General features: G+C 43.8%; 1 protein-coding gene across 2 annotated transcripts in view; it reads right to left on the bottom strand.

The window, feature by feature from the left end:
* CFAP300 (cilia and flagella associated protein 300) overlaps positions 1–6007 on the bottom strand; it is a 33630-nt gene extending 27623 nt beyond the window's left edge. For both annotated transcript variants that reach the window (XR_012158160.2, XM_073338160.2), the window contains exons 1-3: positions 5873–6007; positions 4027–4108; positions 2621–2693 (exon numbers count right to left, since the gene is read on the bottom strand). Coding sequence is in view for 1 of the 2 variants with exons in the window: in XM_073338160.2 (XP_073194261.2) it covers positions 2621–2693; positions 4027–4108; positions 5873–5982 (265 nt within the window). In the remaining variant the exon portion in view is untranslated. The remainder of the gene's footprint in view (positions 1–2620; positions 2694–4026; positions 4109–5872) is intronic.
* Between the last annotated feature and the right edge of the window lie 21911 nt (positions 6008–27918).

The following is a 27918-nucleotide window of genomic DNA, read 5'->3' as shown; positions in this document are numbered from 1 at the left end:
ATTACCTCTTGAGGTCCCTTCCAGTCCAATTCTATGATTAGAAGTTAATTATACTAACTTTTCTCCAGATCTATTACTATTTTAGGCAGAAACTCACACATAACTTATGACTGTGATGCTTAATTAAAGTGCAGCTCCACACTTACAAATACACAGGGTAACTAGGGCTGAAAAAGATCTGCAAATTTAAGGAAGAGTAAGAGAATGCTGGAAGATCATCAGCTTGTGTTTTCTTATTATACTTTTCAGAAAAAAATGTACATAAAAACTAATGGGAGAAAAATGAGCCCGCATACTTAACCGAAAAAGATAAGCAGAGAGAGGGAAGGCAGGTTTTAAAGAAAGAGTAAAATGTGATGGAGTATACTGGCCATTCAGTGTTCAGAGAGCAAACACTTCTGGTTCCTGGAAGTAAAATGCATTACTCCTGTGCTTACCACACCAAGATGTGTTCAGGACCAGCAGGAGTTAAAAAGCCAGGATGCTTGGCAGGTGACCCTTTGACCCAGGCAGGAGGTATGTAACCTGCTGACCTTCCTTGAGAAGGGGGCTGGAAAGTCACACAGGCAAGACAGATAGCTTAAGAACTCTTGCCCAAAGCAGGAGAGAGGGAAGATTACCTTGATTTGGTCTATTATGTTTTCTTTTGCTTGCTACAGTTTGATGACTGGGAAAGAGGCAACTAGAAGGGCTGTGTTGTGTTAAAGGCCAAATACAGCATCCTAGGAAGGTGAAAGTTTGCAGATAACAAGGCAGAGTGTCTGGTGCCAAAGTACAGTGGGGAACTTCCCTGCCCATTCCACAGAGAGCAGGAATGGGGAAACACACACACGCTAACTGTATGCATGCACGTGTAACACTGACAGACCCCGGTTGTCAGCGGGCGGGATCAAAATGGGGAACTCTGAAGCTTAGTGCATGAGCCTCTACCGCATAAGCTAAAAGCCAACTGGCCGTTAGCTAAGGCTGTAGAGCAGACTTGTTTTCTCTCTCTCTCTCTCAGTGGTCTCACTGCCACTAGATGGGACAGAACATCATACCCAGGAGGTGTGTGGGTTACAAATGCACACACGCACACAGTAATTGCAGCCAAACCAAGTTGCAGAGTGCAAATTCTTGAGGGATAATATTCTATGTTCCTAAAACACGGAGCCATTGCTCTGATACCAGTATGATTCATACCTTATAAATACTTAATTTTTGGCCCACATTAGACAAAAAATTCAACTGTATTAACATTTGCATTTCCTTGTGGGGCTTTTACAATCTCTTATATATGGCTGTACATATTGTAGGATTTTGTCTTGCACTCATGTTTCATTTCCTTTTTGATTATGCTTCTTTAAAGTTTGTCTGTATAATAACACTTAGCTGAGTCTGCAACCAGTTAGTGACAGGGCACAAGGTAATTAACCGTGAGTTTAACCTTGTGTCACTTTTACAACTGGCATAGCCTACCACATGGCTGTCATCCAGCAGCTAGGTCATTCTTATATTATTCTGTAGACAGGGCCCCCAACAGTGCTGACGTAACCATGTTAGTTCTACCTTAATCGCAGTTAACTCATGGGATTAACTCAAAAATATTAATTGCAATTAAAAAATTAATCGCAATTGATCGCAGTTTTAATCACACTGTTAAACAACAGAATACCAACTAAAATTTGGCATGCTTCCATGCCGATGACGCTTGTTAAAAAATAATGCATTAATTAAATTTGTGACTGAACTCCTTGGGGGAGAATTGTATGTCTCCTGCTCAGTTTTACCTGCATCCTGCGATACATTCCATGTTGTGTTTCAGAGTAACAGCTGTGTTAGTCTGTATTCGCAAAAAGAAAAGGAGTACTTGTGGCATCTTAGAGACTAATCAATCTATTTGAGCATAAGCTTTCGTGGGTTACAGCTCACTTCATCAGATGCATACTGTAGAAAATACAGAAGATGTTTTTATACACACAGACCATGAAAAAATGGGTGTTTATCACTACAAAAGGTTTTCTCTCCCCCCACCCCACTCTTCTGCTGGTAATAGCTTATCTAAAGTGATCACTCTCCTTATAATGTGTATGATAATCAGGGTGGGCCATTTCCAGCACAAATCCAGGGTTTAACAAGAACGTCGGGGGGGGGGGGGGAGGGGGAGGAATAAACAAGGGGAAATAGGTTACTTTTTATAATGAATCAACCATTCCCCGTCTCTATTCAAGCCTAAGTTAATTGTATCCAATTTGCAAATTAATTCCAATTCAGCAGTCTCTCGTTGGAGTCTGTTTTCAAAGTTTTTTTGTTGAAGGATAGTCACTTTGAGATCAGAAATCAAGTGACCAAAGAGATTGAAGTGTTCTCCGACTGGTTTATGAATGTTATACTTCTTGACATCTGATTTGTGTCCATTTATTCTTTTACATAGAGACTGTCCAGTTTGACCAATGTGCCAGCAATGCCCCTCTGCCATGTACATTGGAGATTCCTTTAAATGATCTTCTGCTCCAAATTTTATTTCATGAGGGTGAAGGTACAGATCTGAATCATGTCATTGTTACAAAACATTAACTGGAAAAAATATAGTTACCACACAGAAAGATTTAAAAGACTGACTTATTCTAAATTTATTTACCTAATGTAGTCCACTGTCCAGAAGCTGTAAGCAACTTCAAATTGGCGCTAACATTTGGATCATTAAAAAATGCCTAAAATTTCCAATTAAAAATGAAAGTTAACAAAATGAGATATCATAATATCACCTAAAGCAATAAATTACATTTATATGACAAAATTTTAGGGGGCTAATAAATAATTGGCTTCAGTCTGACCTCCGAGTTTGCATACCCCAAAATTTTCATCCCCAGGTTTATGCCTCTGCAATTTTGACTAGTTTTTTCTTTTTTAAATACACCCACAAAGGTATTTATGTATGCAGATTTGAGGTTTTCAATCTGCAACACATCAATTGTCCCAAATTATGCCTGCAGCTTGGTCCGATTAATTTTAAGTGTATTACAAAGTTTTGTAGAATAGGGAATTATCAGGATGCTTTTTTCTGCAGCATAATCAAAATCCATACATAATGTTCATACTTTCTGCACACCAAAGTTATTAAAATAAACCATAAATTACTATATGAAATCTCTACAATTAAACTAATTTATCATTTTACCTCAAAAAAAGTGTTAAGGAGGCAGTAGATGTGTCTTTAATAAGTCTTCAAACAATTAAGATGTAGAATAATCCCAGAGGGAGCTCAGATGCTTTGCTACATTTCCAAATAGAGTTTTTCTTTTATGTTACCACCTAATTGCGAATTCATCTCCAAGAAAAATCAGCTAACATTGTCAAACGTCTATTCAACAAATAAGTGAGGAAACCAACCTACTTTTACACTAAACAGATCCATTCTCGCTACTAAATCAAATCACTTCACAGAGGTGAATATATCCTCTTTTATACACAAGGAAATCAAGGAACAAAAAAGGTTAAAAATAAAGGGCCTAATATTCAGAAATGCTAACTATCTATAAGACCAACTGAAGTCAATGAGAACTGCAGGTGCTCAGCACCTCTGAAAACATGGCCCCACTTTTTCAGACTTCTGAATCCACATGCACATCTAGTTTCTGCACATAATTACTGTGATTGAGCAGCAGATTGCATTAACTACATATTCACATGCATTTCTGAAAATCTAGGCCGAGGTGACTGTCTCCCAAACATCAAAAGAGAAGTAATGGCAGCCAGGACTGGAAACAACCAGAGTCCCATTCTTTAGCTCTTATGTTGCCCCACTGGACCAACAGAGAAATGTTAACATTGCCTGTAAAATACTGTCATAGTGTTACACAGCTGACAAAAAATATGAGCATCTCACCCCCCAATCCACCTATTATTAAAGATACTGTAACTGTTTGCCACTTGTAAAAACATAATATAGCAGATATTATGGGAAAGTTTAAGTGTTATTCCAGCACAAAAAAAGTTACAGTTCCCTTAAAAAGGAACCATTACATGTGATAGATTTATAACTACCTTAACAAATTCATCCTTTTGATAGGCCTTAAAACGTTGGTCAAAACTGAATGCTTGCGCAGTGATTCTGCCATGCATGGACCTGAAACTCAGAACATGGTAAGTAATAATATTAAAAAACACACACACACTGGACACATCCCTTTAGAATATAACAGCAGTTGAAAATTGTCTAAATATTTACTAGCCCAGGCACAAAAATCACGTTCTCACCCTTTCATGACAACTGTTGTTAATTTTTTTTCCATTATATTTTATTCATCTGTCCAATAGATTAAAAAATTACTCTTCTAGGGCAAGAAAAATTTTGCAAGGCTGATATCTATATTATGTTATTTTAAATAACAGCAATTAACTTTACTTCAGGAACTGTCCTCCAAACAGCTCTTTATATGCTTGAAAAACTGAAAAGATCTGCAGTAAATCAAGCTCTGGACTCACTACAGTTTTACTGCAAAACAAGGCTGATGTTAATTAGGATTGCCAACTTTCTGATCACACAAAACCGAACACCCCTGCCCCCGATCTTTCCCAAGGCCCCACACCTTTCCTTTCCCCAGGCCCTCTCCCTGCCCCGCCCCTTCTTGCTCCATCCCCCCTCCCTCCATCACTCGCTCTCCTCCACCCTCATTCACTTTCATCAAACTGGGGCAGGGGTTGGGGTGTGGAAGGGGGGTGAGGGCTCCGGTTGGCGGGTGTGGGCTCTGGGGTGGGGCCAGGGATGAGGGGTTTTGGGTGCAGGAGGGGGCTCCGGGCTGGGGCAGGGGTTGGAATGTGGGGGTGTGCAGGCTCTGGGATGGAATTTGGGTGTGGGGGGAGACTCCCGGCTGGGGCAGGGGGTTGGAGTGTGGGAGATGGTGCGCAGTCCTGGTGGCGCTTACCGTGGCTCCCAGGAAGTGGCTGCCGGGTCCCTGCGGCCCCCTAAGCGCATGGGTGGTCAGGGAGGCTCCGCGTGCAGGCCCCTGTCCCCAGTGCCAGCTCCGCAGCTCCCACTGGTCATGGTTCCCAGCCAATGGGAGTTACAGAGCCGCCACTTGGGGTGGGGGCAGCACCATAGGCGCCGACTCCATGGGTGGTTCAGGGCTAGAGCACCCACAGGGAAAAATTAGTGAGTACTCTGCACCCACCGGCAGCCAATTCACCTGTCCAATAGGTGGGATCTGCTCAGCACCTCCTCACCTCACCTCACCTCCTCTACTCAGCACCTCCTCCTCCCCTGAGCTCATCCCGGCTCCTCCACCTACCTCCCAGTGTTTCCTGCCTGGCCACCGCCAAACAGCTGTTTAGCAACTTTAGCACTCGGGGGGGGGGGGAAGAGGAGCGGGAACGTGGCATGCTCAGGGGAGGAGACAGGGAAGAGGTGGGCCCCGGGGTGGGGGCATTTGGGGAAGGGGTTGGAATGGGGGCGGAGCAGGGGCGGGGCCTCATGGAAGGCTTGGAGAGGGGGCAGAGCCGGGGGCCGAGGGGGCCGTGGAGCACCCATAGGAAAGAGGTGAAGTTGGCACCTAGGGGCCAGCTCCCTGCGCGTAGGGGCCACGGGGACCTGACAGCTGCTTCCAGGAGCCGTGTGGGGCCAGGGCAGGCAGGGAGCCTGCCTTCGCCCTTTTAACGCCCTGGACAGCAGTGCTGACCAGAGCCGCCAGCGTCCCCTTCGACCGGGCGTTAGGGTAACACCTGCCACCCGGCATCCCTAAAGTTAATCCGTACCCTCAGCAGAAAGCGTAACATCAACAACCTCTTCACCCTCCTCCCCAGCCCCGCCCGGCATATCCCCCCCCCCGCGGACCCAGCAACGGCCCCGCCCCGTAGAAGACCCCAGGGAGCTAGCAGCGTTTCCCCGTCCCACCACTTGCGGAGCCGGCCCTGCGTGTCCCCGTTCTCCAGGGCGGGGAGGGTTTTCTGCGGGAGATGGCGGAAAGCGAAGCGCGGCCCGGACCCTTCATCCCCGGCCGACATGTTCCTCCCCTGGACGCCGCGCTGGTTACCATGGAAACGCACCCAGCACGTGGTGCCCCGGTTTTCAGCTTCCGCCCGGGGGCTCTGCCGGGCTGACAATGGTTCCGCCGCCCCAAGGGGCCGCGCGAGCTGACACTGCTCCCGGGAAGGGAGGCTCTTGAGCCGGCTCAGCTTCCTGCTCTCCCCGCTTCTGAGGCTGAGCGCGCTGAGATTTCCCCCCTTCCTTGCTCCTCTCTCTCTGCAAGCACATCTAATGCTGTGATTCAGTATCACTAGGGCCCCCATGAGGCCAGCAGGCACCTGGCCGGCTGGGCCAGGCTTCCAGCCCCGGTTGGAGCTTCCCGAGCCAAGCCCTGGGCACGGTATTGGCAACCCCCAGCCTTTCGAAACCCGGGAGTGAAGCCCCCATTATCATGAGACTGTTGTTGTGCAAATGACTCATGCTGGCTGCTTGGTCTTGTGGTGGCTGAGACATCTGGTTCACAGTGGTAGCCGTGTTAGACTGTATCAGCAAAAAAAAAAAGCCAGGAGTGCTTGTGGCACCTTAGAGACTAAAATTTGTTTGAGCATAAGCTTTTGTGGGCTAAAGCCACTTCATCGGATGCATGCACTGGAAAGTACAATAGGAAGATATATATACAGAGAGAACATGAAAAAAGAATGTTGCCATACCAACTGTAACAAGACCAATTAATTAAGATGGATTATTATCAGCAGGAGAAAAAACCACCTTTTGTAGTGATAATCAGGATGGCCCATTTCAAACAATTGACAGGAAGGTGTGAGTAACGGTCAGGGGAAAAAATTAGCATGGGGAAATAGTTTTACTTTGTGTAATGACCCATCCACTCCCAGTCTTTATTCAAGCCTAATTTAATGGTGTCCAGTTTGCAAATTAATACCAATTCTGCAGTTTCTCATTGGAGTCTGTTTTTGAAGTTTTTTGTTGGAGAATTGCGACTTTTAGGTCTGAAATTGAGTGACCAGGGAGGTTGAAGTGTTCTCCGACTGGTTTTTGAATGTTATAATTCTTGATGTCTGATTTGTGTCCATTTATTCTTTTGCATAGAGATTGTCCAGTTTGGCCAATGTACATGGCAGAGGGGCATTGTTGGCACATGATGGCATATATCACATTGGTAGACGTGCAGGTGAACAAGTCTCTTATGGTGTGGCTGATGTGATTAGGTCCTATGATGGTGTCCCTTGAATAGATATGTGGACAGAGTTGGAAACGGGCTTTGTTGCAAGGATAGGTTCCTGGGTTAGTGTCTTTGTTGTGTGGTATGTGGTTGCTGGTGAGTATTTGCTTCAGGCTGGCGGGCTGTCTGTAAGCGAGGACTGGCCTGTGTCTCAAGATCTGTGAGAGTGAGGGATCATCCTTCAGGATAGGTTGTAGATCCTTGATGATTTGCTAGAGAGGTTTAAGTTGGGGGCTGAAGGTGACGGCTAGTGGCATTCTATTACTTTCTGTGTTGGGCCTGTCCTGGAGTAGGTAACTTCTGGGTATTCTTCTGGCTCTGTCAGTCTGTTTCTTCACTTCAGCAGGTGGGTATTGTAGTTTTAAGAATGCTTGATAAAGATCTTGTGTTTGTCTCTGTCTGAGGGATTGGAGCAAATGTGGTTGTATTTTAGAGCTTGGCTGTAGACAATGGATCGTGTGATGTGGTCTGAAGGAATGTAGGTAAGTATAACGGTCAGCAAGTTTCCGGTATAGGGTGGTGTTTATGTGGCCATTGCTTATTTGCACTGTAGTGTCCAGGAAGTGGATCTCTTGTGTGGACTGGTCCAGGCTGAGGTTGATGGTGGGATGGAAATTGTTGAAATTATGGTGGAATTCCTCAAGGGCTTCTTTTCCATGGGTCCAGATGATGAAGATGTCATCAGTGTAGTGTAAGTAGAGTAGGGGCGTTAGGGGACGAGAGCGGAGGAAGTGTTGTTCTAAGTTAGCCACAAAAATGTTGGCATACTGTGGGGCCATGCTATTGGGGCATTTAGTTCACAGGATGAGGTATACCACATGTTACATGTTGTGATAGGCATGTGAAAGACCCATGGATCTTTAGAGATGTGTGGTGGGGACTGTTGATCATTGTAGAAGCAGAGATATGTCTGCAGGTTTTGCATCTGTTGTTCTGAAGGCATCTGGTGCTGCTTTGAGATGGTGTATCCTGCTCTGTGGGGAGCTTGCTTCTGAAGATAAGGTTGGAGAGACTGGGGGTAATTTGAAGGCCAGAAGAGGGGATTCAGGAAATATTTCTTTCAGGATGGAGTCCCCCTCGAAGATGGTGTGTAGTTGTTTGATGAAACTCCATTTGAGTTCCAGTCTGGGGTTGTATGTGACAACTGGGGTGTGCAGTCAGAGGGAGTTTTATTTCTATATTGAAGCAAGTATTTGGGTGGACTGTTCCATGATGCAATCTACTTCTCTGGTGGAGTGTCCTTGTTTGGTGAAGGCAGTTTTGAGTGTGTTAAGATATACATCCTGGACTTTCTCCTCTGAAACATATTCTATGGTATCTGAGTGCCTGGCTGTAGGTAACAGATTTCTTGGTGTGTTTGGGGTGATTCCTGGACCTATGAAGGTAGGTGTGGTGATCTGTGGGTTTCTTGTATATAGTTGTCTGTAGGGTTCCATTGTTGAAACTGATTGTAGTGTCCAGGAAGTTGATGCTAGCATGGGAGTTTAATGGACAGTTCATGGTGCTTGAAATTGTGGTAGACATCTATGAGGGGGTTATCTGTCCAGAGGATGAAAATATAATTGATGTATCTCAGGCATTGGTTTTGTGGTGCATTTGTCCAAAAATTCTTTTTCAACGTGGTCCATGAAGAGATTGGCATATTGGCATCCTAGTATTTTCCGCAAAGGAAACTTGCACAACACTTTCAAAAGATGAGCCTGGGAGCTTAAATTCATAACTCTCCTAGGCATTAAAAATCATGGAATGAATAGGGACATTGGATTTATGGTTTATTACAATAATCTATAACTCACTAACTATCCCCCATTGCTTCCCCCACTTTCCTCCCTATGACTGGAGGGGTGTTAACAGGCTACTTCACCTTGAATGGTCCCTTGAAATATGTGTTAACTACTTATGCTAAACAATCTGGTCCATCTTGTATTAACTCACTCTGAATAAGTTTCTCAGACCTGAAAAGTAGCTCTGCGTAAGCTTGAAAACTTGTCTCTCTCACCAACAGAAGTTGGTCCAATAAAAGATATTTCTTCACCCCCCTTGTCTCTCTAAGTTGTTTCTTGTAAGAATGAGTTAGATATTTGCCTCACTGCATACCAAATAGTCACAGGAGGTGGTGGGTTTATGGTTTAGAGCACCTCGGATGCAGGAGACCCAGGTTTAATTCTCCCCTCTCCCATTGGCTATCTTAGGAATCTGCCTGCCTAGTGTACAGACTTTTGTAGATCTCATTCTCCTGTGCCTGTCTCTTCCCCGTTCACTGTATAGGGAGCATAGGTACGTAACCCAGGCTTTGTGGATTGCAGTGCTTTTTCAAGGAGCCTAAAAATTAGGCCTTGTGAAGCTTAAGTCCCTTTGTGGATGGGGCCTAATTATTTACAGAATCAGGTCCACAGAGACAGAATATTTTATCAACACACAGCTGTAGACCTTTTGTTTAAATTTAAAATAGCTGTTCCCCATCATGCAGGAGGTGCTGTGAGGAAGGGGGAGGAGTTCAGTTGATCTGTGGGGCCCGCAGACCCCAGGGAGTACCCTCATGGATACCAGTTTGAGAAATACTAGTTTAAAAGATTGCCCTTATCTCAGTAATTGCAGTTGGGAACCCGCTGAATTATTAAACTAACTGCATCAGAAAACAAGTAGGGCCTAATCCTGCCTCCTTGTTCAGCCAAAGCTCTCAATGGAAAATGAGAAATACAGCATATCGAATTTAGTTAATGTTCATTTTAATGTTTAAGAAGATGTTTGAAAAGTTAAAGTAGGATAGTGGCATAAAGGTTAGGGTAATTTTAGAAAGTGTGAGCTCTCTGGATACTTGTTGAGCTGTTAATGGGAGATATGGGTGCATAAGGAGAGCAGATTTGTGCCCCTGTGGACTAATTTTTAAAATAATGCTTATTAAGATATCAGAAAGTTTGCATAATAGTATTGATCCTTTTTTTAAACATAGCCTACCTAAATCTAGCATAACCTCTTGCCCTTTTTATGATTCTTGCTGATCTCATGAATCAGTCATCTTGGGCGGTGCTAGCATCTTCCTTCAGTCACACCCATTGAACTAATCCCTCATGTCTTTAGCTTGTTCAGCTTCAGCGCTGAATGTTAGTATGTGGCAATAAAGCTTATTCTTTTATTTCTGCTAGGTTTGGCCATATAGCATAGCTTTCTTTTATCAACTCATTAATATGTTAGTCACTTTTCCATTATGAAATCTGGCCCCAAAGAGGCTCGTGATATTTTACTTAATATATGTGTTTACAATTTATCATGACCAGTCTGGCTTAAACAGGAGATCTTCAATGATCTGAAACTCAAAAAGAGTCTTACAAAAAGTCAAAATTACAAAGTATTAATATAAACAAATAACGTAAGTATGTAGGGACAAAATTAGAAAGGTCAAGGCACAAATGAGATTAAACTACCGAGAGACATAAAGCGTAACAAGAAAACATTCTCCAAATACATTAGAAGCAAGAGGAATACCAAGAACAGGGTAGGCCCGATACTCAATGGGATGGGGGGTAAATAACAGCAACAGAAAATGTGGAAATTGCAGAACTGCTAAATGACTTTTTTGTTTCAGTTTTCACCATAAAGGTTAGTAGTGATTGGATGTCTAATGTAGTAAATGCCAGTGAAAATGAGGTAGAATCAGAGGCTAAAATAGGGAAAGAACTAGTTAAAAATGACTTAGACAAGTTAGATGTCTTCAAGTCACCAGGGCCCATAGGTGCTGACTCCATGGGTGCTCCAGGGCTGGAAAAAATGGAAAAAAATAAGTGGGTGCTTAGCATGCACCAGCAGCCAGCTCCTCTCCCCCCCATCCCCCTGCGAGCCTCCCATCCGCCAGCAGCCCTGTCAATTAACTCCCCTCCCAGCATCTCCCCACCGCTGCAATCAGCTGTTCTGCAGCGTGCAGGAGGCTCTAGGAGGGAGGGGGAGAAGCAGAGATGGGGCATGCTTGGGGGAGGGGGCAGGAAGAGGTGGGGTGGGGGTGGAGCGGGGGCAGGAAGAGGCAGGGTTTGTGTGGGGGTTGGGATAATGAGTCAGGTGTGGCCAGGGCCTGGGGCAGAGCAGGGGTAGGAAGAGGCAGGGCAGGGGTGAGGGGCAGTGTGTGGGGTTGAGCACCCCTGGGGCCTGGAGGAAGCTGGTGCCTGTGCCAGGGCCTGATGGAATATATCCTAGAATACTCAAGTAGTTGAATGAGGCAGTATCTGAGCCATTAGCAGTTAGCTTAAAAAAATCATGGAACACAGGAGAGATTCCAGAGGATTGGAAAAGGGGAGATATAGGGCCCATCTATAAAAAGGGAAATAAGGACAACCCAGGGAATACAGACTGGTCAGCTTAATATAAGTACCGAGAAAGACAATGGAGCAAATAATTAAGTGATCAATTTGCAAACACCTTGAAGATAATAATGTGATAAGTAACAGTCAGCATGGATTTGTCAAGAACAAATCATGTCAAACCAACTTAATAGCTTTCTTTGACAACGTAACAAGCCTTGTGGATAGAGGCATGTGGGGGAGGAGGAAGCAGTAGATGTGGTATATCTTGACTTTAAAAAGGCTTTTGATACTGTCTCACATGAACTTGTCATAAGCAAACTAGAGAAATACAACCTAGATGGAGCTACTATAAGGTGGATGCATAACTGATTGAAAAAACATTCCCAGAGAGTAGTTATCAGTGGTTCACAGGCAAGCTGGAAGGGCATATCAAGTGGGGACCCTCAGGAATCAGTTCTGAGTCCGGTTCTGGTCAGTATCTTCATCAATGATATAAATAATGGCACAGAGAGGACACTTATAAAGTTTGTGGAGGATACCAAGCTGGAAGGGGTTACAAGTGCTTGGGAGGATAGGACTAAAATTCAAACTGGAGAAATGGTCTCAAGTAAATAGGATGAAATTCAATAAGCACAAATGCAAGGTCTAATCTGGCAGGTGAGCTGGGAACAAATCCAAAATCCAGGAGGAGGAGCTCCTGCTTATTTTTAGCCCAGTTATTAGAGCATTTATTTAAGATGTGGGAGACCCAGGTTCAGTTCCCCTCTCTTTGTGATGTAGAGGAAGGATTTGAACAGGGCATACCCTAATCCCTGGGCTATGAGGTATTCTGTTGTGGGTCTTTCCGGTTGAAGCTGTTCCACTTTAGATAAACACTTCAGGAATCACTGGGCCAGAGAGAGAGTGAGAATGACTTGAAAGTATGGTGGTTAGGGCCCCCCTCTGGGAGGTAGGAGACCCAGGAGCCAGTCCCCCTACTCTAATTAATTACTCTAATTAGTTGTCCAATGTGGAACAGCTTCAACTGGAGAGAGTGAGAACAAGCCATATCAGACTATTTCACAACTCAGTGGTTAGGGCACTGTCCTTAGATGTGGGAGACCTGTATTCTAATCCTTTCTTCCCATCAGGCAGAAGGGGGAATTGAATGTGCTCTAACCATTGTGCTAAAAGTTATAAGTGCTTTTTCCAAGGAACAGCTTAGATGTCTGACTTCAGGATAGGGGTTATTGGTTGTGTATCACAAGCAGAGGTAAGTACCTCCCTGCAGCCCAGAACCATGTAACTAGCATGAGAGGGGTGGGGCTTAGTACACACCCCTCTTCTTAGCATCTCCCTTTGGATAGCTTAGGGAGGAAGCCGCCTACCTGGTTGGCTTTTGTGGATTGTGTTCTTCGGTGCCTATCTCTCCCCATTCATTGTATAGGGAGCCTAGGTGCCTAACTCAAGCTTTGTGGATTGCAAGGATTTTCTAGGCACCTAAAAGTTATGTACTGCAACCCCCAGGGTTCTTGAATCAGGCCCAACATGTCTCCCAAATTCCTTTAAAATGTATCCAGGCTCAGCTCTTCTTTGGACAATGACCAGGATCTTGTATCCTCACCTTCACAAAAGGAGAGCAATGGTTGCAGTGGAAATTTGATGTTCTGAATTTCTTTTATTACCTCTTTCCCCCATCCCCTTTCTTCAAATAAAGGACGCAGTGTGACCTTGTGACTGTGGGAAGGAGATGGGAGTTAAGAGTCTCGAGTCTGTCAGTGCCTCTGCCACTGACTCACTGTGTGACTGGAGAAGTAACAGGCACAGGAGCTGACTTTTCACAGTGCCGGGAGGCGCTCAACCCCTGGCTGTGCCCCAAGCCCCACCCTCACTCCACCCAATGCCCCACCCCGCTTCTCCCCCTCCCTCCTGAATGCTGCTAAACAGCTGCTTGTGGTGGGCAGGAGGTGCAGGGAGGGAGGGGGAGGAGCTGATCTGCAGGGCCCACTGGCAGGGAGGAGGCGCTGGGGGGGCTGCCGGTGGGTGCTCAGCACCCACTATTTTTTCCCCTGTGCGTGCTCCAGTGCTGCAGCACCCATGGAGTCGGCGCCTATGGTAACAGGCACAGGTTTTCAAAAAGTATTTAGGCGTTGCTTTGCTCATCTTAAGGCCTGGTCTGTACTTAACAGTTTTTCTGGCATAGTTATATGGATCGGGGTGTGACTTTTAAAAATTTTTTATTAGTTATGCTGGCAAAAGCCCTAGTGTGGACACAGTTGTACAGGCAAGAAGTCCTTTTGTCAGTATAGCTTCTTTTGCTTGGGGAACAGGTATAAATTGTGTGTACACTAGAAGGGTTTGTTGGTAGAGCTACACCAGCAAACCTTGAAAGCCACTGGGATTTAGGACCCTCAGTCACTATGGATAATGGGACTTATACATCTAGTCACTTAAACCTTGCAATGCTGAGTGGAGTAACACCTGAACACTATTAAAACTCGGGCCTTAACTCCCTGTGCCCAATTTCACACACACTGCCACCTGTAAAATGGGGAGGATAAGTGCTGTGAAGCTAAATTAACGTTTGCCAAGTGCTTTGAGATCCTCCAATATAAACCACTAATTGTTACCTTAACATTCTTTTAATGTAACTCTTCATAGAATTTCCTTAATTTTCTTTAAGAAAAAAATAGGCCCATCTCCCAAGAAGGTATAAATTAGCATTGCTCCCTTGACTTCCAAAGAGCTGAGGATCTGAACTATTTAAAAAACAAAACAAAACACCCTAGACAACACCAGACTGCCATATCCCAGGCATTTTATAAGCTTTGTAGAGGGATACCCCTTTTCTGTGTACAGGCTTTACCCTAAGTTTACCCTGTGTCATCTAGGACTTGGTCCTGTGCGCTTGCCAAAAGGTATATTGAGGGCAAAATCCATCCTACCCTACACAGAGCCTGAGTATTTGGTTGCTATGCAGACGGAGTGTAGAGATTCTGGAGAGATGGAAATCTGCTCCCCAACTCAGACTGAGGTCCCATAACTGGTACTATATGGATTGGAATAGCGGCCAACTGCTGTTCTGTACCTAAATGTAGAACTCATGATCCCTTCTCTGGTCCACCCCCATCACAGTCTACAAAGAGTTAGCACAGAGATTCTTTCTGTAGTGTACAAGAGGTGCGCAGCACCCCTGTGTAGCTGCTGTTCAAGGTTTAAGTGAAGAAGAGCCTTGCACTGGCCCTCACCACTATGGGTTAATTTCATCCGGAATGAGGCAAGGGCTCCTGCCACATCAGTTACCTTCATTACAGTGTTCAGTGTGTGGCTAAGTTAGCTGTGCATGTGCAGCATGGCCATCTTTAGATGTGCCTCTCACTACCTCAGCACTATTGCTGTACCTTGCATGCATACATTGTGATTTTAATGGGGTTCCCTTTCTGGAAACTCCTGTAGAATTAAAATGAAATTTATGAACCATCCTGTAGAACTGTATGAAGAATATCTGTTTTGTTGAGTCTGAGAGGGTTCTATAAAGCTACAGAAACTTTATCATAAATTGTACAGGAGTTTTGCACAAGGGCATATTTTCAGGGACAATGTTTCACAGAATTAATCTAAATTAAGTTTGACTGTGGAGAATTTGTATGTGCTGAGATTTGCAAGCTACATCTACGTGCCTGGCTACATTAGGGATTTTTATACCGGGGTAGCTACATCATTGTAAAGCCCCAGTGTAGCTGGACTTTAATGGCTTGAAACTGGGGTAATTAGCATTTGTCCAAGTCTTGCTTTTCGCTGGTGCAGTGTGTCCAGGCTAGGGATTTGCAGATATACCCAATGTACACAGGCCTTATCGGTATATTGTGCTTTGAAAAATTTACCAAAGTGAAAAATCAGGAAATTCTCTCAACTGTAGTGAGAGATCAGAGGAAATAGAGGGTAAATCTGATTGCCTTTTGTTTCTCATCAAGTGTAGAGGGGGGAGTTATGGCAATAGGAGGAAGCTATAAACATGTAAGGGTTGGAATGTAGTTCTGTTGCCTCACAAAACCTTTGTCTTTGACATTAAATTAAGACTTTTTAGGGCTGGCAGGCAAAGCCAGTTCTTATTGCTCTTTTAAGTGCTGGGGAGGAGGTCATGCGTCTCTTTTGCTTTCATAAAAATCCTGTCTTCTTTGTCTGCTGTTTATACTTATTTAAACAAAGTTTATGAAGCATTATAAAATAAGGTTCCCAGATGTTTTCTTCCACTCAGTAAGTCCAGTCTCCTTCATTGCATAATCATGAGTCCAAACCTAGGCCACCTGAAATAAAACTCAGACTGGTGAAGTCCTTCCTGCACGGTAATATGTTTTTTTTACCTTTATAAAATACCTTAAGCTTTTGGGTTTTATTTTAAACTACTTCAGTCCCACACAGATTTTTCTCTTGCAGTTGTTTTTGGTCATATGAGGAAATCCACTCTGTTAGATATACAGCTAGGTGAAAAGAAGGAGAGTTCAGTGATTGTGTTGCTTGCTTGGGAGACCTCAGTTCAGTTTCCTGCTCCACCATAGGTTTCAGGTGTGATCTTGGACAAGTCCATGGTGGAGCAGGGAACTGAACTGATATTTAGGTGGCCATCTCCCATTGATTTAAATAGGAATTAGGTACCTGAATACCTTTGAGGATTTGGGCCTTAGTCTCTCAGGTCCCCATTTGTAAAATAGGGATAGCAGTACTTTCCTACCTAACGGGTGTTGTGAGGATAAATACATTGTGAGGTGCTCAGATACCATAGTGAGAGTGGCTAAGTACCTGAAGTAGCACACAAATCTTCTTCGCTGTGTGAATGATATAGAAGTCTGATGTCTTAAAAATGTCTGTTCATTAAAGATTCCATAGCAGTTTTCTCAAGATTGTGGGCCCTTGTGTTATCACCAGCCTCCAATTATTTTTATTATTACACACCCAGCATAGTACTACTTGAGCCCAACTTAAAACACAGACTTTAAAAATAGTGTGACTAGAGCAGATTGGAAAAAACAGGGGAGGAAATACCAATATTTGAAAATATTTATCTTGTTTTTCTTTGAAATTTTCCAACCATTTTCTGCCCTCTCGCTCATCAACAGGGAGACTTTCCCCTAGAGCCAATATAGTACCAGCCAGGGCGTTCATTTGCCATGGCTATGGCAACACCTCCTGTCATGGAAAAACCAGACCAGAGATAATTTGTGCAATTTGACCTACAAACAGCAAGATTCAGGTTCTGCCAGATAGTCAGGGGGAGTGAATGCCATAGCTGGATCCAGGCACTGAGAGTGCTTTTACCCAGCTCTGTAAATTCAACCCCAAGGAGAGGCAAGATTTTGAGAGAAAGGTGTCACAGATTAGGGATTTAGATGTAATAATCACATTAACTTGAACTTGGAAGCAAATTGGCAACCATTTCAGAGTCTGGAGCACAGGGGCAGTTTTATGCTCTGGTTTGTCTACACTATCTAAAAGGTGGGCAATAGCATTCAGCATTAGTTGAAATTTAAAAGTAGCCTCCCAGGGCAGTCCCATTTAGAATGTATTAGAGCAGCCCAGCCTGGTGGGCACAAGGACATGGATAACTGGCAAGACCCACATCTGAGAGGGAAATCTCTTGGCCAGAGCACAATTAAAAAAACATATTTCTGGTTACAGCTGATTCTTAGAAATCCAGAAACAGCACAAGACCTTGAGGGTGTGAACCAGCCAACCTGACAGTCAAGCAAACTGGCATTATCAACCTACCGTGTAGCCACATCCTCTACCATTTCTTCAAAGCAGCAAACATCATCTCAGATTTATCAGGATTGATCTTAAGACCTACGTGTGAAGGTGGTAAGAAACTGCAGTCTCTTCGTGTCCTGGACAATATTATTGAATAAAGTGGCCTGCAAAATCCATCCTTAAAGCATTTGCAAGAAGGCTGCATATACTCTTACTTTGTCTAATAATAAGTACAGGTGAGGCTGGGTCTAGTAAACTTCAGAGCAGTCAATCATTGATTTTTTTTTTTTATTGTCCACCCCCAAAATAATAGAGTGTTTTAACTTTTTCTCCTTAGCTGGCATGATGCAGAATAGATTATCAGCTCTTCTCCTGGAACAAGTCTGAAAGTAAATAGGAGTGTTTCCATTGCTAAATTCCACTCCTCCTTCCCAGCACTTAAGCAAATAAGTGATTTGTAGAGCTTTCAGGTTACAAAACAGCCTTCATAAAATCAAGAGAGTCCTGACTGAAGTACCCTGGATCTGGGAAAATTTCAGTCCTCTTCTTCTGAAAAATCCAATAAATATGGACTCAATCCTGCTCCCATTGAAGTTATTTGGTTTTTTGCCATTTTCCTCAATGGTGCAGGATCAATCCCAAATCCTTCCTAACACCAGTATAGTCCAACTGAGAAATATTTAGATGAGGCCTATAAAATGTATGCGTATCAAGACCCTTTTACAAAAATTGAGTGGGGAGGCAGCATTTAGAGAAATTATGTATATTGCAGTGTCAAGAGCCTCTAACCAAGACGGAGCCTGCATTGTGCTAGGCACTGCATGAACATACAGTAAAAGATATTCCTGCCTCACAGAACTTAAAGTAGGGGTGTTTAAGGTTTCCAAATATACCCGCTGAAGCAGTAGGCAGGGATGAAGAATACAGGGTCTTTACTGTAGGAGGAAATCCATTACTTTCTTCAAGGCTGACAGACGCTCATATTCTGAATGAATCCAGAATGGTCTCTAATATAATGCTCTGCACTTCAGTAGCATCTTCTATCCAGAGATATTTATACATATGTAACCCTTCTGCCAGGTGGAGCTAGCAGCAACCAGGGCCGGTTCCATATCTAGGGGTTCCTTTTCAACAGTAGAACACAGAACCCACCCAATAACCTGGGAAAACTACACCCCACCCCACGGCGCCTCTGAGAGGCAATACTTCCCCACTCGCAAGCACAGAGTCCGAGTGTAGAAAATATCCTTTTAATGTAAGGAGGGAAGTCACCTGGAATTAATTAGGGAAAAGGCCACAAACAGGATTCATAATCATAAAACTGTGAGCAGGACACTCACCCCAGAGCGTGTGGGGCAGTGCGCTCTGCCTCAGGTTCTTGAGTTCTACAACCAAAAGTTCCTTTTCTGTGCTCCTCTCTGCTCCATCACCATACCCCACTCTCAGTGGTTGTCCTTGGTCAGTGAGGACCCAGGGTTCAGAGGTGCATCTGTGTGAGTTCTTCTCCCACCTGGGGAAGAAGGCACCTGGATTGTTCTGCCATCTGAGCACTTGCTGTGGCTGGCCACCCTGCCAGCTGCTCGTTCTGCTCCACTGGCCGCCTTGCCAGCTGTTCATTCGGCTTGCTGGTCACCACCTGTCTCTCTGCTGTGACCTCTGCAGGTCAGTCTCTTGAGGTTCCACCCAGCTCTTAGTGATTTTCAGCTCTGAGGATGGGCAGAGACGCTGTCCCACTGCAAGTTATTGTCAGCTCTTTTAAGCACTTAAAATAACTAAAGGCTCCTAATGGGAGCCCATTTGGTTCTATCTTTGAACAGTAGAGAGGAACAGGTTAAACCAGAGTGGGAATCCTTAGGGAAAGTCCAGATCTCCTGGCTGGGACACCTATCCCTGCCCGTCTCTTTTTCACAGAAATCTGGCATTCAAGCCCCTGGCTTAACGAGGTCCTTTCAGCTGAGGGTGACCCCCTCATTTGGGACAGGTTTAAGCACAGTTCTGATCCCCTTTACTCAGACAATAAAGACAATATTGATAATATTTCACTATCCCTGCATTCAGTACTAAAGTAATTTGTAACCGAGCACCAACCAAAGTTGATCACTTCTGCTAGATAACTACGCAAAGTTGGTGTGTTCATGTAAATACAGTTTGCTCCTGAAGTCTCTAGCCCTACCCAACTAGCTCTCAGGGGAGAGTTCATTCAGACCCTGCTTACACATGTCACTAACAGTTATTTAATTCTATAATGTCCCTAAATGGCAGATAAACAGTTTCTCATTTTACAAATGAGGCATAGGGAGATTGATTTTTCCCCACAGCCACATAAGGGTTTAAAGCAAAACAAAAAAAAAAAAAACAGAGCTGGGAATAGAACCTAGGTTTCCCAACCTCTAGGCATATAAACCAGCCACAAGACCATGCTTTTTTCTAATATGGCATATTAGGCAAATTTGAGTTACCTCATATACAGTGTTTTGTATGTTTCTTGCTAGACATTTCTTTATTCCATTTTAGTTTTTGGAGTCACATGTGAATTTTTCAGATGCTATCTTGCTCCCATGAAAGTCAGTGGAGTTCTGCCACTAATTCAATGGCATCAGGACTGGGAATAGAAAAATTATTTTGCACAACATACAATATTTTGGGGCAGGGGGTGGGAGGAATTCCTCCATCTTGGTGTGTTGCAAAATTCTCAAATGATCACCCACTTCCTGACTAGTGAGATACTATGGTAAGACTATTGGGCAGCTTTTTCTACAAATTTTCAGACTAAATGGATGCATGACCATTATAAGCCACCATCATACAGTTTTCAGGACAGTGCACACTTTTTAAAGCCAAGGAGTACAATGGATTGCCTCTTCTTTCCAGTAGAGGGCAGTATGCACATATCTAGTGAAGATGGCCTAGTATTTGAAATGCAAGCAAATTATGCAAAACGGTGTGTGACTCCAATGGGTGGGCTGATCTAAAGAGGTCAACAGTAGACTAAATTAATACCAGTTTTGTAGCTACATTTGCAGCAGACAACAGTCAAAGAGGGAAGGCATGGAAGAGTCCAGGCTTGGATTGTGATAGAACTGCAGAACAACGACACTTTAAACCTTGGGTACCTTCAGCTGCCAAACTAAACACATGTGGCCAGAATGGTTAACTTCTTTATAGGAAATTAATAATCAGAAATGGCCTATGTAATACTCCATCACCTAATATCTAAGTATTTCTTATTTATTCTTATTTCTTAATATCTCATTTCTTATTAAGGACATATAATATTTAAGGAACAGGAAGAGACCTCCTACCCAACATGCCTGCTCTTTTAGGTGTTTAGGTGTTAGGTGCTATTAATTCCACCAACCTTTTTACTTAAACCTTCAACCCCTCCCTTCTCCACAAAAGAAAGAGGGTAACTCTTAGACTCATTAATTTTAATATACTTTGTATTTATTAGTGCCTGAAGGACTCCAAAGTTCTTTACATTAACTAGGGGTCAGATAGTGCAACCTTAGTGCAAGGTAAGTCAATGTGACCATTCATGGATGTAAACACTTTGGCTCAGATCCTCAAAGGTATTCAGGAATCTGTCTCTCAGTTGAAATCAATGGGCATTTGTCATAAATATAAAGGGAAGGGTAACAACCTTTCTGTATGCAGTACTATAAAATCCCTCCTGGCCAGAGGCACAATATCCTTTTACCTGTAAAAGGTTAAGAAGCTCAGGTAACCTGGCTGGCACCTTACCAAAGGACCAATAAGGGGACAAGATACTTTCAAATCTGGGGGGGGGGGGCGGGAGGGGAAGGCTTTTATCTGTCTGTTGTGTGTGCTTGCTGGAGAGAGATCAAGAAAGCAAGTAATCCAACTCCATTAGAATTAGTAAGTACTAGCAAGGAAATGTGTTAGTTTACTTTTGTTTTAGCTTGTGATTTTCTCTGTGCTGAGAGGAAGGTGTATTCCTGGTTTTCTTTTTGTAACTTTAAAGTTTTAGCCTAGAGGGAAATCCTTTGTGTTTTAAATCTGATTGCCCTGTGAGATCAGCGTCCCTTCTAATTTTACAGAGGTGCTGCTTTTACCTTTTTTCTTTCTAATAAAGTTCTGTTTCTTTTAAAAGCCTGACTGATTTCTCTATTGTCCTAAGACCCAGGGGTTCGGATCTGTGATCACTTTGTAACCAATTGGTTAGGATATTATTCTCAAGCCTCCCCAGGAAAGGGGGTGTAAGGGCTTGGGAGGATATTTTGGGGGAATAGGAATTCCAAGTGGTCATTTCCCCGATTCTTTGTTAAATCACTCGGTAGTGGCAGCATACCCTCCAAGGTCAAAGAGTGTGTGCCTTGGGGAAGTTTTACCCTAAGCTGGTAGAAATAAGCTTAGGGGGTCTTTCATGTGGGTCCCCACATCTGTACCCTAGAGTTCAGAGTGGGGAGGGAACCCTGACAGTGTTAGATACCTGAATACCTTTAAGGATCTGGGCCTGTGCCCCTTAGGTAAGTGTTTGCAGTCAGCTCTAGTGGATGAGGAACAAGACTAACAAACTACATGCCAGTGAGAGAAGGGGAATTTTGGCTAATGGCTTCACGGACAGACCTGAACTGTTCAACTTGAGGTACTCTTTATAAAGTCTCTTTTGAAAGTCCTCCAAGCTATAAGCTTCATGGATGTGAATTTATCTACCCAGGGAGGATGTAGAACTGAGTTGTCCTCAACAATATTTGAACTTTGGTTTTCAGGAGTCCTACTAGGCATTTCAAAACTGATGCACAGGGCTCTCTTATGGTATTTACACTGTTTGTTAAGCAGTTTTGCAATCTTATTCTGTATATTTATTACCCTTCGTGTGGAGTTGTTCTTCATGAGTTCCTTGTTTGAACCTAATTTGTAGATTATGGTGGAGATTTTTAAAACTGCCTTAGATATTTGGACACCCAACTTGTATTAAAATTAATGGGACTTTGGCATCCAGAAAGTGGTTCTGAATGTTTCAGTCAATACTTTTAAAACTCTTTACTAGTGTGACAAAATGATCAGCTTTATTAATCCCTTTCATTTTGAAAACTTTATCAGGTCACCTTAAAGTCTCAGCAAGAATCAGATCAATTCCCTTAATCATTCTTTAGAATAGAATTTTGTTCTGCTTTTAGATTTCCAAACTAAAGGAAGAGAGGTACAGACAGACACAAAAAGGTGTCCATTTGCCCCCTACCCCCATCATCTAGGTTGACATTCAAAACAAAAGTAATTATTCCTATATTTGACTTGTTACCTGATTTCATTCAATAATTAACAAAATTAAAAGCTTTTTCTTCGCTTTTATTTTTGTAGAATGAGCCTCTTTCAAAGAGTTATTAGTTTTAAAGGATCACCCCTACCCCCATCTATTTAGACCCCAAATTCTCAAAAATCTCCAACTAACAAGCATTTTGGGTTGCTGGGGATGTCAATTTCCAAAGCCATATTTGATCTATTACCTTATTATCCCAGAACTTGTTTACCCTAGAATGCAATCAGAGAGTATGTTTAAGAGAGATCCATTTAGATTGTGCACAGTTCCAACAAATTCTCCCAAAACAGCTTTATCCTGCTAAACTTTTAGACATTCTAAGACCAGATACTCTATGCCCTTTATATAGTTTCCTTTTAACAGCTGTGAAGTGACTGACAGAAAACCTGAGAAATGCTTGGTTGGAGCAGAGCCCTTGAGTACAACGGTGAGTCCAGAGTAGACCATTTGCTAATGGTGGTGGGAAAGTCTTGGCACTTACTGTATCTGTTAAACATATTAGACTGCACAAGACACTAGAAAATGGATCACAGGGAGCAATCCAGCACTGGCAGGGAGATGGTCTGGACAGTTAGAATTTTCCATTTCTAACTATTATGATTCTATGCAAAATGGGCTAAACAACAATTACATTAAAGCCCCTTTATGCTGCTCTGGCAGCAGGTGAAAATGGCCTGCTGAGAATAACATCTTGCACAAGGAGCCTACCCAGTTAGCATAAGGGCTCTATGCCAACCTTGCTCTTAGCACTTGGTGTAGGGAATATAATGGGGGTAGGTGGAAGAGAGAGAGGAAAAGAGAGAATGGGTGGGCCAGAATACACTGCTCTACAGCTCTCCTCATCTTCCCAGGACCCATTGGGAGTAGAGCACAAGTGTCAGCCACCCTGGAACTGCTTGAACTCACACTGGGAGCCTTGTGACAATAAATAAAAGGCACCTGAACAGCCTCAAAAATACAGAGAGCACAAATGTGGCTTAAGTCCACTTTTCCTCTCTCTCTGCTCTGTCCCTGCCCTAAGGGCAGGAGCAGAGAAACAAAGAACTGGGCCCTGGGCCTATTCTTGTGTTGGAGGTGGAAGGAAAGAATTCATTTACTGAAACTGTTGCAAAGTAACTCTTCCCGAGTTGTTTAGATAAAATAAATATTTGCCTTGGTTTTGTTTCATTGGTTAGGTACTTGCTATGTGAAATAGGACAGTTTTATTTGTGCAGCACCTTCCATTCAAAATTCACCCAACAATACTTTAGAGTATCAGATCATCCAAGACATGAGGCTGAATACGGTATAAATGACAGATAGCGGTAATGTTTTAAGATGAAGTCTGTTAGCATAGTTTAGTTAGCAAAAGATTGATTACTTTTAAGTAGGGCTTGGTTTTAAGTTTTGTAACCTTGTTGGGTAATAGATTGCTATGCTTTGGTAGAACTTTAGCTTAAGGGTAGGTTAGCCTTTCTGGAATGTTTTTCAGCACTATAAAGGGGTGCTTAGTGCTGCATGAGACAGGGGTCACACCATAGTACTAGATGAGATGAAGGGCATTTTAAGTAAGAGGTCTGTTAATGGAAACCAGGTTTAATAGGATGCCTGGCTATTGGAGGGGTTACAGAACGGTCCATAACATCAAGGAAAAAAAGAGGACAAATACACATTTTGCAATCACATTCATCTAAATAGTCAGTCAAAGCAGTTGATAGGGATTAAGCCAGGTGACTCCCAAAGTCAACACAGCCTATGTGACTGAATGGCCACACATTAGCTAGAAAGTGTAGCATCTGTTACTGTCCTAGCTATTCGTTACCAAAAGGAGCTCAGACACAGGTGAAGAGCAATTAGTAGCATGAAAAGACTTCTTTTGGAGAAGAGACTTAACACTGGGACTCAAGTTTAGAGAGGAAATGAATAAGATAAGACTACACAAATCTACAAAATAAGAGTCTTCAAAATAATGACTGGTGTAGAGAAGGTGAACAGGAAATTCTTATTTGTCCTGTCTCACAATATAAGAGCAAAAGGACATGATATGAAACTGAAAGGCAACAAATTCAAAACTAATAAAAGGACATAATTTCTTGCACAACGCATTATTAATCTGTGGAGCTCATTGCCACAAGATATCATTGAGGCCAAAAGTTTAGTGTGAGGATATGATACAGTGTCTTCAAATCTATAGCAGGAAGCTAGGTCCTTGTTCAGTATTAGAAAGAAGTGACTCAGTGCTTCTTCACTATTGTCAAATGATATGGTATCATAAAGTGACACATTTTGAACCAGCACAAATAAGAGGAAAAGTGCCATAGTTCAACCATCCACAAGTCTTTTAATGGAATAACCTTGAATTTCATGTAGTTGATACAGCCCTTATAGGGAGTCTTATAAAGGCCATGAGTAAGTCTATATTGGGGCATCTTTATATTTGACTAGATATTTTTCTGAGAACTGTGTGTCCTAAGTGTGTGACAGAAAAGCCTTTTGAAAATTAACTTTATCAATGTTTGTTGGTATGGTTTATATAATAGGATCTTGGATCAAATCTCGGTTAATAAGATCAGGATTAGAAATGTCATTGTTCAAATCATTCTGTCTGAACACAGTCTGCTTCTCAAATTATAAATCGGGGCGAGACACTCTATTATTGTGTAGGCAACTCCATAGCCTGGTTCTGGAATGTTTCCTAGAGTCAGAAGAGGATTGTCCTCATTTTCTAAAAATACAACCATTAAGGAGGCTAGGTCCACATTTGATCCATTAGAATTAAAATCACCACCACCTCAGGTTATTTTTTATAGCAAAAACATAAGAGGATGCAGTATCATGGATTGCAAATTAAGGCACAGGGGACAACTGTAACAGCCATCACTAATGTCACCAGTGCTAATTAGTGAGGATTAAATACTTAGTCATATAGGAATAATCGATCCCTCTAAAACATACATGCACACAGTGTAAGCTCATTGAATGAGAAAGCTCAATTGTGCCTTTAAGGCATATTTCTGTCTTGGGGGGGTACATGTGCAAAGCCACACCATGTCAAGAGAGCTCTGATTCCTTCTGTAGTCCCTGGCTGGCAGGTGGAGAGGACCTATTGCTACACCCTTTCAAAGGGCACAGCATACTCCTGCTCCATAGAGGTGATAGGGATTCTGAGAGAGTCACTTTTACATTCCCAACCCCCAGCACTCTCAGAGTCAGTCAGAATCCAGCCCACAGAAGGTGGCTGTGATGGGTTCCCTCCAGGATGCCACCTGGAACTGGGGTACCACTGAGCCCTTTGACTCATCAGCCAGGGCTCCCTCTCACACTGTGCTGTTGTGACAAGGTGTAGACTGCTCCCAGTCCTACACTTCCACCAGCATTCACACAGGCAGGGACACACGCAGTTGCATGCAGGTATTGGCCAGCCCCTCCATGAACCAACAATAGAGAGGCTGCAGCATAAGTGCTGACACCTTGGGTGCTCCAGGGCTCGAGCACCCACGAGGAAAAATTAGCAGGTGCTCTGCACCCACCAGCAGCCAAGCTCCCCCTGAGCGTTCTGCGTCCCTGCTCCTCCCCCTTTCTCCCAGTGCTTCCTGCCTTCCTGCTGCCTAACAGCTGTTTGGTGGTGCTTAGGACTTTCAGGGAGGGAAGGGGAGGAGTGGGGATGTGGCGCGCTCAGGGGAGGAGGTGGAGAAGAGGCAGGGCAGGGGCAGGGACTTGGGGGAAGAGGGTGGAATGGGGGCGGGAAGGGGGAGAGACCGGGGTGGGAAAAGGCGGGGACTTTGGGGAAGGGGTGAAATGAGGGTGGGGCAAGAGCAGTGCAGGGGTGGGAAGAGACGGGGAGGCGGGGGACAGTGCCTATGGGCTGCAGCCAAAATAGCCCCAGCTCCCCAGCCTAAGACCCCAGAGTTGTACCATCCTGCTCTGGTCAAAACCCCAACTAGTATGAATGTATTACTCAGTTTGCCTCTCCCTCAGTGTGGAGAGGAATATGCAACAAACTTGTGTTAACCAAGCTGAGATTTTCCCCCAGACACTTCACTCAAAGGTACACTGGTTTAGATAAAGCAAAAATAAGTTTATTAACTACAAAAAGATAGACTGTAAGTGATTATAAGTAAGGCTATGAATAAGTCATGGAGGTCATGGAAGTCATGGAATTGGTGACTTCCAGCGACTTCCGAGACTTCAGCGGTGTGGAGTTGCAGGGTCCCCTGCCACCCATAGGGGCCAGTAGCTGTGGGGTATCCCCAGCACCTCTGGCAGCCCCCTGCAGCTCTCAGCTGCCACAGGCAGCAGGGAACCTCCTAGTTCCTGGCCACCCAGGAGTGGCGGGTAACCCCCGAGCTCCCAGCTGCAGCAGGGAAACCCCTGAACTCCTAGCCATGGTGGGCCCCTGGAGCTGTGGAGGGTAGGGGTACTCCGCAGCTCCCGGCCTCTGCAGCCCTGAGCTGTGGGCAGCAGGGGTACCCTGCAGCTCCTGGCCCTGTGGGTGGTGAGGCACCCCAGAGCTCCCAGCCCCATGGGTGTCAGGGAACCCCCAGAACTGCAGGGGTACCCCAAAGCCCCCAGCTGCTGCAGGCAGCTCCTAGCCCCTGCGCAGCTGCCCCGCTTCAGGTGGCATCGGGATCTGCAGATCCCAATTTTGTCCTTGGTATTTTTAGTAAAAGTGATGGACCGGTCACAGGCAAAAAAGAAAAATTCACAGAAGCTATGACCTGTCCGTGAATTTTACTAAAAATATCAGGGACAAAATCTTAGCCTTAGTTATAAGTGATAGCAAACAGAGCAAAGCAGATTACCTAGTAAATAAACAAAACCACAAACTAAGCCTAAAATATTAGAAAGACTGGATATGAATTAACCGTTCCTCACCATGACTGATGATACAAGCAGGCTTGCAGATTCTCAAGGCACAAGCTGCACTTGCTTTGCAAGTTGGGTTCCCCACCCCCCGTTCCAAGTTGTTTTCTTTCAGAGCTTCTCTTAGGTGTTGAGTTGTGGGGGAGTGAAGAACCACATATGATGTCACTCCCTGTCTTACAGAGATAAAGAAATATCATAAATCTAAAATAGGCCCTCTTCACAGGGTGGAAACCAACAAAAATCTCAAGTCCTACCCTTTTCTTCAGGAGATATTGACAACATCCAAAAAAGTTTTTAAACAATGAGAATACCTAGTTTCCAATTATTCAGCTGTCAAACTGTCCCCCAGCAGTGAACTTATTGTTCTTTTAAAATATTCCAGTCTGGTTTTCTTGGGAGGATAACAGGCCCATCTGCCTCTGGGCTCTGTCAGATAACCCTGGCCTCCCTAGTCTGGAATTCCATGGCTTTCTGACTTAACCACCCTTTTTCGCTCCAGTTAGGTGATAGACCCTTTTGCACGCAGCTGAGTTCAGTGCAAACCACCAGATTATCTTTCTTCCCTAGAACCATATAAATATAATAATTG

Source organism: Lepidochelys kempii, chromosome 1 (genome assembly GCF_965140285.1).
Source record: "Lepidochelys kempii isolate rLepKem1 chromosome 1, rLepKem1.hap1, whole genome shotgun sequence".
NCBI lineage: Eukaryota > Metazoa > Chordata > Testudines > Cheloniidae > Lepidochelys > Lepidochelys kempii.
Note: the sequence above shows the minus strand (reverse complement) of the source record. Positions and strands in the feature narration are given on the sequence as shown.